This window comes from Danio aesculapii, chromosome 5 (assembly GCF_903798145.1).
Source record: "Danio aesculapii chromosome 5, fDanAes4.1, whole genome shotgun sequence".
NCBI lineage: Eukaryota > Metazoa > Chordata > Actinopteri > Cypriniformes > Danionidae > Danio > Danio aesculapii.
In genome coordinates this window covers 74,377,860-74,387,727 of record NC_079439.1, presented here as the reverse complement: position 1 = coordinate 74,387,727, position 9,868 = coordinate 74,377,860, and the positions used below count along the sequence as shown (strand labels likewise).

General features: G+C 35.4%; 1 protein-coding gene across 1 annotated transcript; it reads left to right on the top strand.

Moving 5' to 3' along the window:
- The first annotated feature begins 1,813 nt into the window (after window positions 1-1,813).
- LOC130228695 (sterile alpha motif domain-containing protein 3) lies at window positions 1,814-7,919 on the top strand. The gene is made up of 5 exons (XM_056457134.1): window positions 1,814-1,842; window positions 4,546-5,504; window positions 5,587-5,745; window positions 5,840-5,932; window positions 7,359-7,919. The coding sequence occupies exons 2-5, from the start codon at window positions 4,560-4,562 to the stop codon at window positions 7,680-7,682; spliced, it is 1,521 nt and encodes a 506-aa protein (XP_056313109.1). The 5' UTR covers window positions 1,814-1,842; window positions 4,546-4,559; the 3' UTR covers window positions 7,683-7,919.
- The last annotated feature ends 1,949 nt before the right edge of the window (window positions 7,920-9,868 follow it).

Below are 9,868 nucleotides of genomic sequence, written 5' to 3'. Positions count from 1 at the left end.
TGTTGAGTTTACTAGAAATGCATTAGTGTTGCTGAAATAGTAGTGTGTAAAGCTCAGATAACTAATGTAATTTGAGTAAAATTGCTTATAATGGCTAAGCCATGCTGTTACGCATGCGTACTGGGCGGTGATTTCCCATCGCCCATCTCGCTTCACAACCCAACCCTCACCCAGCAGCATCGCCATAGAAGAGCAGGATTTCAGATTGAGAAGATCTGCTTCATTAAAACAAGGTAAACTTTTCATTTTAATTACTACTTTGATTTTATTTGTATGGTATCAGTAATCTGTTTACTCCCTGCACTTTGTGTATTGTTTGCTGTTTTGTGAACGTAATTATTAGCCCATGATGTTGTGACTAAACTTTTTAACCACTGCATGTTATCTGCAGTAGTGTCTACTTTACTATATTAGCTATTTTCGGGTTAATATCTGTGAAATCAGGCGGCTAGTTTATTTAATAACTATTAATAAATGCATTTGTAGTTATAATTTGCAAAGTGGCTTTATGCTTTAAAAGAGCGGGCCGCGCCGTTTTAAATGATGCACTGAAAGCGCGCGCAATCCATTCAAATATATGTAACGGTAGCACAGTACAAGGATAGGTCTACATTTAAAGAAAAGAAAACGAAACCTTTTGGCCGCATTAAAATACAATAGTTACGTTAAACGTTAGCGACGACGAAAATATGCGTGTGTTTAAAAACGATTAATGGGTAGCCTGCAGGAAGCAGGTGAGGAGATCAGCTGTGGTCCGCCGTCGGCGAGCGGCTCGTCACCAGGACAGTAACACTTTTTTCCGCGATCGCCGAAGCTTTTAAACTATTTTAAACAGTTTCAGCTCAAAAGGGATCCGTGAGTGTCGTAAGTAATTTAGGATTGCGATGCGATTATGATTCGTGGCACTGTGTGAGGCATAATTATTTTTATACATAAGGCTAAAGAGTGCTTATGCTAACAATCCATATGTAAGTAAAAGTGAAGCTCATGACAATACCAGAAAGATTTAAGGACACAGACAAGTCGTATATTGTAAAAATCGCACATTTATTTGGTTCTATATGTTATTTGTCTTTTCTTCATGCCTTTTGTGAAGTAGGATTACAGTGTTAACATTGTTACCCTAATGGAGTGTTTTTGTGTTGCTGTAATGACAAAATATGAACAGATGCGACAGAATGTGTGATGGATAGTGATGAAATGATATATATATATATATATATATATATATATATATATATATATATATATATATATATATATATATATAAATATAAACTGGTGAATGTCTGAATGGGTGTGTGTTTGCACTTTTAAATTGGGGTAAATAAATTTGAACAGTTACAGTGTTAAAAGTATTTGAAATAATTGAGAATTTTAAATCATTTTAAATATATTATTCATATACATATAATCTTAACATATTTTAGTATAACAATAAGAATCAAAGCATCATATTGTGTTGTTTATTTGCTCTTTTTTTGAAACTAGGGTTGTAACCACATTGCTGTCCACATGAAAGATCAATGAAAATGAATCTTAATAACAGGTGTAAACATGCTGTCATCACAGACTTGTACCGGAGACAGTAAATTATAGATGTAGAAATTAACTGGAGTATAATATTTAGAATAAAATGCATCTATTAGCCTAGATACTGTTTTAATAAATGTGAATGAAGAAAAAATTTGTGACTTTATCCACATCAATGGACAGTGGAGGGCAAAAGAGGATTGTGATGCGTATTGTGGGTGTTATTTTTTGTTTGTGAGATCGTTACACTCTTAATATTTTTTTTTTCTTTTCAGACTACCAGTTTGTGAGCTGATATGCAGTGGAAATGTAAGTTTTGCACATACACATCAGAAAAGAGGGCACAACTTTTTAAACACTACCGCATAAGCCATGGAACACATTCACGAATTGTTCCAGTACCATGTCTCCATACTGAGTGTCCATGTACTTTTAAATCTTTTAACGCATTAAAAGTACATTTATCAAAAAATCATTCTCAACAAAGAACTGCACAATCAAGTAACTCTAGCCATGCTTTAGTTTCTTACAAATGCCATGTTTGTGATTTTAAAGAACCGTGCAGCGAGTCAGAATATTTTGCCCATTTGCGTACTCATTTGAGGAATAGTGAGAAAGTTCAGTGTCCTTTTAAAGACTGTTCATTTGAGACAAACGTGTATTCTACTTTTAATTCACATAAAAGTAAGGCACACCAGCAACATTGCCATGAGGATTTTAAACTGGGGGTTATGTTAAGTACTCCGTTTGGTGACACGCAAGAAAATATAGTTCATCCACTTAATGACAGCTCAGGCAGTGAAGATGAAGGTAATATGGCAGAGGAACAAGTCAATTTGGATGATACAAAACAAAAGTTGGAACACAGTTTGGCATCGCTTTTTCTCAAAATGCGAACAATCTTGCATATTTCTGAAAGTGCGACACAAGAAATTATACAACAGTTGAATCAGATTCATTTATTGTCTGAGCCACTGTTGTATAATGCAATACAGCAAACTGTTGAGAAGCACTATGGTAAAGAAGACAGCACAGTTGTGAAAAAGCTTGTCAGGGCAGTAACTGAAAGCAATGTGCTGCTACATTGTACAAATGAAGGATGTCCTCTTTCAACGTCCAATAGGAGGGCATCATACTTTATGAAAGAATATCCAGTTGTAAGCCCTGTTGAGTACAAAGTGGATAGAGATGAGCAGTATTATGTGTATATCCCAATTATTCAAATGTTGCAGAAATTGCTAAATAAACCAGAAGTTCTTGATGAGGTCCTGGCTTCAGGGGAGATAGCAAAGGGATACAGCAGTTACAGGGATGGTACACATTATAGAGATAATTCATTTTTTTCAGATGATTGTCGAATATCCCTTAATCTCTATATAGATGATTTTGAGGTGGCCAATCCACTTGGAACGTCACGAAAAAAGCACAAAATGTGTGCCATCTACTGGGTTCTTGCAAACTTACCAGCAAAACACACATCATCTTTGCACACCATTCAGCTAGCTCTTTTGTGTAAAACAAATGTAGTTAAGCAGCATGGCTACTCAAAAATACTCCACCCATTAATTGAGGACCTGAAATGTCTTGAAGAGCAGGGAGTCTATGTTGAGCAGCTAGGATCATGCGTAAGGGGATCTATTCTGCATGTCTTGGCAGATAATCTTGGTGCCCATTCGCTGGCAGGCTTTCAGGAGAGCTTTAGGGTGAATTTCCCGTGTAGATTTTGCATGGCCACAAGGGATGACATCCAAATCAAAGAAGTTAGGTCCGGCTCTTTTGAAATGAGGACAAAAGAAAAGCACCAACAGCATATTCAGGATGTTCTACAGGATAGAACTTTGGTGGCACAGTATGGTGTGAAGAGGAGTTGTCCATTGAGTGACAATTTGAAACACTTTCATGCAATTGGTGGCTACCCCCCAGATCTGTTACATGATCTTTTAGAGGGTATTGTTCCTGTGGAGTTGGCATTGTGTTTGCAGGATTTAATTGGAAAGCATTACTTTTCACTGGATTCTTTAAATGATGCCATCAAACAATTTCCATACAAATTTTCAGACAGGACTGACCAGCCTCAGCCAATTCCAAAATCATACAAAAGCAAACAAACAATAGGGGGAAATGGCCATGAAAATTGGGCCCTCTTAAGGCTCCTCCCATTCTTGATTGGCCATAAAGTGAAAGAGAATGATCATACCTGGGAACTTCTAATGTTGTTAAAAGATGTTGTTGAATTGGCTTTGTCTAGCCAGTTTTCTGATGATACTGTGGAGTTCTTGAATTTGAAAATCTCGGAACACAGAGCTTTGCTTCAAGATGTGTTTCCAAACTTTGTACTACGCCCAAAGCATCACTATTTGGAGCATTATCCTCAACTGATTAGAACATATGGACCACTGAGGAATTTATGGACCATCAGATTTGAGGGGAAACATAAGTTCTTCAAGAAAGTTATCCGTGATGCACACAATTTCAAAAATGTCCCCCTAATGCTGGCCAAGAAGCATCAAATGGCAATTGCCTATCATATGGATGCCAGCTCCTTTTTCAAACCAAAAATACAAATGGACAGGGTGGTTAGTTCTCTTTTAACAGCTTTTCCTGAAGCTGTACAAGCGTACCTACATCTGCAAAGTCCTAGTTGTAGCTCTGTGCTAGTTTCATCTAGTGTTTACATTGATGGAATTAGGTACTGCCCAAACATGGTACTATCAGTTGGGTCTTGTTCAGGTTTGCCAGAATTCATGCTGATAGAGAAAATCTTAACAGTCAACTCCGAGATAATGTTCCTCTGCAAACCGCAATCTGCATGGTACATTGAGCACTTGCGCTCTTATGAATTGTGCAGTTTGCAATCACTTCAAGTTGTTCTGCCTTCTGAACTGAATGACCCCTTCCCTTTGGCAGCTTATAATATTCGAGGGTGTTTATATGTCACATTAAAGTATTACATCTGTTGCTAAATTGCATTGTATCATTGCATGTTTCTGATTTCTGCTTTCTTTGTTTTAGAATTTCACTTAGCCATGTCAATGACACTTCGCGTTATTGTGCACGACAGTGACATCCGGAAGGTTGTCATAGAGGAAACACCAGCTGATGCTGATGCTTTAAAACAAGTGCTGCAGAAGAAACTGCAACTTGCATACCCATTCAACATCCAGTATGAAGACCCTTTTTTTAACAATGCATTATGCAATATCAGTGACATTAATGACCTACCAGAGAGAGCGACGGTGAAAATAATTCCTCTGGACACATCACCTTCCTCAAGTCAAGCTGACACCATAATTCTCTCAGGTTCTGATACATCAGAGCAGTTGTCTGCTGAACGACAGATTGTATGGCCAGATGAGTTTGAGATACCTAAATTCTCGGTTAATGTTGAGTATCGTCTACGACAGGGAAACCTAGCTTTTATGAAAGATGGTACAACTGCTGACGTTGGAAGAGACATAAAACATGACATACTGGAGGGGCTTGCTGGGGCCATATACACATTTAGGGCCTATCCAAGTGATGAGGATTTTACCCAAGTTGCTGCAGCTCTCATCAAAACACACCCATGTTTAACCGAACAGGGCTCCACATCAGGCTTTGCTGGCTGGAAAAACAGTCTAAAGTTTAAAATGGCCAACTACAGATCAAAAATGCGTAAATCTGGCTGTAGTGATGTTGCAATTGGGGAGAAGAGAGGTGCAATGAAGGCAACGAAGCATCAAGGCATCAAAAAACCCAGACGATCTGAGTTGAATTTCTTGCCAAACTTTCCTAATGGTGAAGATGAAGAAAGCCAAAAACGTACAAGAATAGAACTTGTAGAAGAAATGAAAAGGAGGCCTCTAAACATGAGCTTGATTGGCCAAAAGATGGACAGTACATTTGCCTTGAGACGAAAAGAAATTGTCCACTCTGAACCTCTTGTCAGTGACATCTTGGAAAAGTGGCCGGCACTTTTTTTGGAAAGCCAGGTTTGTTTCAATTACAAAACTTAGTATGATTTTGTGAATTTGTGTTTTTGAATCTTAATATTGACTCAATGTTTTTAATTAGATCTTTGCAGAATTCAATCGAATATCAGGACGAAATTTGAGATCGGAGTTCTACACTGCATTGGACACACACTCAGCTCGTTTGATTGAAATTTTCAAAAAAAGAGGAGGAAATCAGGGAAAAAAACTAGATGAGATTTTGCAACAAGTTTTTTCTAAGGTATTTTTCCTAACATCACCTTTGAATCATAATTTGCATTTGATTGTTTTCATTGAGCTTTAATGCATGTCTACCTGCCTTTACTTTTTCATAGTCATCTGATGTGACGGTTGTCCGCACCGCAGTTCTTCAGGGTCTTCCAGTCCTTTTGGGGGATGAGTCTGAAGATTTTTTCAGGATGTGTTTTGTAAGTAGTATTATTGTTTCTGCTTTTTAGAGTGGAAATGAAGCAGTCATTCAAATTTACTTTATTTACTGTAAACATTTTCCTAAACATTTTTTTAAAACAACTAAAAGCAAATTTAACTTTTTTTCCTAGTAAAAGTTTTATTATGGCTTTTGGAGCAAGAGTGCTGCCATCTTGCAAAAAGCACAGCATGTGACATCACAGGGTTAGTTTGCTTCATAGGCCAGTGAGGTAATGAATGCATCGCTTTCATTTTTAAACATTCTTGTTTTGAAAAGGAGGAAGATTAGCTTACAAAAACTACCGAGTTCCTAATAAGTGAAACAGCTATGTAACACCTTGAGTAATACAATTTCTGTTGGAAGTACATACTGGATTAGGATGTAAAAAAGCCATGCAGCCAAAAGATGCTCCATGTAATAATAACCAACCCTCTGAAGTCACTCGCTGTGGTATTGTAAATGGCTGCACCATTGCTCTAAAAGCCAATAATAAAACATTCCTTTGCTTTCAAATATTTATTAATAAATTGGAAATAGGTTTACTAAATAATGCAAACTTGACTGACTGCTTCATTTTCAATTTAAATTGACATTTTATTATTATATAGATCAGACTTAATCGTTATTTCAAAATTGCAATAATGACATACAATGATGTGTGTAAATTAGCTCAATAACAAAAAGATAATGTTCAAAAACCTAAATGGTGCATCAAGTAAAAAATGTAATTTTTCTTTCCACCCCTGAGCAAACACATACACACTTAAAGACATTTCAAAAGCACATTTAGTGCAGTTTTGTTTATTATGTTATGATGTTATTTATTTGTATAACCAATATTAAGTTTTTATAGAATGTTTTCATGAATTGTTGAGAATACGTTACAGGTGTTCAGTATTGCCTGTTGGTTTAAAATTAAAAATACGGGTGTTGGGCTGCTTTAATCTAGCAAAACCAAGTGCATTCATTAATTGGTTATTCTTTTTTTTTCTTTTTTTTTTTCAAAAATATTTAAATTGATTTTATAGCACCAAATCATTTCACACATTTGCATTGAATTTCTTGAAAAAAAAAAAAAAAAACTTTTTGTGCAGTTTGTTTTATTACATTACAATGTTTCTTTAATTTTAAAAACTGATAGTTCGTTTGAAATGGTATTATGGAGTGTTTAGGTGAGGCTTGTCGGTCTTGGGGAAAAAAGTAATTAAGTTTTAATTAAGTTTTGCCTGTATGAACCTTTTAAAAGTCATGCTAATATGCTACTATTAATAGTGTAATTGGTCCATATACTGAAGTGTTACCAAATTAAGTACATTGAAGTGTAATTTTTTTTCACCTATGCCTTTGGTTTCCTGGACACTATATGCTTTATATGTGTAATATGAAATATCAAACTTTACTTATTTTTCTTTATTTATTCATAGGATGTGGATGTAGAGGCTGACTTCAGTGGAGTAGATGTTGGCCTGCTGACCGTCTTTTGTGAGGACATGCCTGCCAGATGTCCTAATGACCTCAATGTGGATGCAAAGCGGGCTATTATACTGGAAGGAAAAGTGGTTATGGACGATGTCCCTACTTTGCCACACGCAGTATGTCTCCTGTTTGCTTTGATTTATGCACTAAATTTGGACTACCCAAAGACTATGAGCAACACTTTTGAATTTGTTCAACGTGTGATGCTTTCACTGGGAGGGAAGAATCTGAAACCAAAACTTCAGACCCTGAAAAATCAGCTTTTTAGCTAAATGTCAGTGTTTTTTCTGTGAGTGCCTATATGCTGCCGTGTTTTATGTTGAATGGTTCTGGCTCAATGGCATGTTTAATTACAAAGCCTTTCACTAGGTAGGTAAAATCTCAAATCGAAACTTCAGACTTTTAAAAATCAGCTTTAAGCTAAACATCTGTTCCTCTGCAAGTGCCTATATGCTGCCATTTTTCAAGGTGCTGGTGCAATGCCATGTTTAATTGCACTAATTTCAAGTAGTCACAGTTTTTAGGTATTTTCTTACATTTAGGAACGTTTGCATTTCAGGGTTGTAAAGCCTTTTTTTGCTATGTTGCTGTTTGGAGTGTTACGTTTGAAATTATTGCAGCATTGTAGTGTTAAAAAAGAACAGATTTTGTTTGTATTGTGATTTTTAGGGTTGTTAAAAGTATAGGAATTAATATCAATAGGTACTGAAATTTAAAAAATAAAATTTTTTCGCTAACATTGCAAGCACTGATTGGCCATTGTGTTCACATGCTCAAGAGATATGACTGATTGGTCGTGAAGGTCATAGTTTTACCACTCTTTACCAAGTCTAAATACAAAGACACTGGAGCGTTTCAGAGCCCTGTTGATCAGTTGATCCATCAACAGATAGTTCATATGTCAGCTTATGGACAGACCAGCTGATCGACAGTGCTTTACAATGCTCCAGTGTTGGTGTAACTGTGTTTGCATTTAGTGAACAGCAGTGAAGAGTGGTGAAACAGCCAATCAGTGTTGTTTAGGACTTGCTCAGCAGTGCTCAAATGTTAGCAGGAAATGGATATTTTTTAAATTTCAGTACTGATTGGTACCAAACTCAGTACTTTTGACAACTGTTTTGTTATATTTTTCCGTAAGAAAATCTAAACTCCAGTCTTACAAATTAGCTTTAAAGCTAAACATCTGTTCCTTCAAACGTCTATATGCTGCCATGTTTAAAGGTGCTGGTGCAATGGCTGTTTAATTACATTAATTTCAAGTAGTCACAATTTTTTTTTACATAACCTCAAATATTTTAGAAAGTTTTTATTTCAGAGTTGTAAAGCCCTGTTTTTTTTATAAATACATATATTTTATTTTATCGTCTTTATTGCCGTTTGCTGAATTACATTTGAAAATCTTGGAGCACTTTACAGTGTTTACAAGAACAGATTTTTTTTATTTATTTAATTTTTACAAAACTGCATTGTGTAGAAGTGTATTATGTTGCAAAAATTTTCTGTTAGAAAATCTGCTCTTTTTGTAAAATAAAAAAGTTGAAAATTTAAGATCTGTATAATGTCATCTTTACTGATTAGTTGAACTACAAAAATTATGTTCAGTTTAATTGAAGAAAATGTGGAAACCGATTGCACGTAGTTTCTTATGTTTACATTACTTAAAATGTCTGATTAAAACAATGTTGAGACTAATAGCATTTAGGATGTTAGTTGAACATAGAATAACAGTACAAGTTAAATAGAGTTAATAAAGTAATCTTACTATTAAACCCTAAGTAAGGTTATTAAATATTCAAGAGTATGTTAACTTAAGAATTCACATTAAACTAACTTGACCTTTACCAATTAGTTTACTTGGGAGGTGTTAGGTTTCTTACTTTTAGGCAATAATTAACCTTAACTAAAGATTTCCCTGTAAGTTTATTTCGCAAGAATAAGGCAATCGGTTTCCAAACTTTTTTTAAGTAAAGTGAACATGTTACAATTTACAGTGTAATAACTGATTTCTTTTCTCTTCATCATGATGACAGTAAATAATATTAGACTAGATATTCTTCAAGACACTAGTATTCAGCTCAAAGTGACATGTAAAGGCTTCACTAGGGTAATTAGGGTAAAGTTAGGGTAATTAGGCAAGTCATTGTATAACAGTGGTTTATTCTGGAGACAATCCAACACTAATATTGCTAAAGGGGATAATAATATTGACCTTAAAACTGCTTTTATTTGAGCCAAAATCAGACTTTCTCCAGAAGAAGAAATATTAGAGGAAATACTGTGGAAAATTCCTGAATCTGTTCAACATCATCTGGGGAATATTTGAAGAAGAAAAGCATTTGTACAGGAGGGTGAATAATGTTGGCTTCAGCTTTATCTGACTGTAGAATAAGCAGATCAGATTAATTCAATTCCATTAGATTGACTTAATATTTGGAGCAAAATTGACAGATGAATTCAT

What these genes read in the sequence shown, in the direction of transcription:
- LOC130228695 (XM_056457134.1), top strand. Translation starts at nt 4,560, where the DNA reads ATGTCAATGACACTTCGCGTTATTGTGCACGACAGTGACATCCGGAAG. An exon ending in TGCAACAAGTTTTTTCTAAG is followed by an intron (nt 5,746 to 5,839) that starts GTATTTTTCCTA and finishes ACTTTTTCATAG; the next exon opens with TCATCTGATGTGACGGTTGT. An exon ending in ATTTTTTCAGGATGTGTTTT is followed by an intron (nt 5,933 to 7,358) that starts GTAAGTAGTATT and finishes ATTTATTCATAG; the next exon opens with GATGTGGATGTAGAGGCTGA.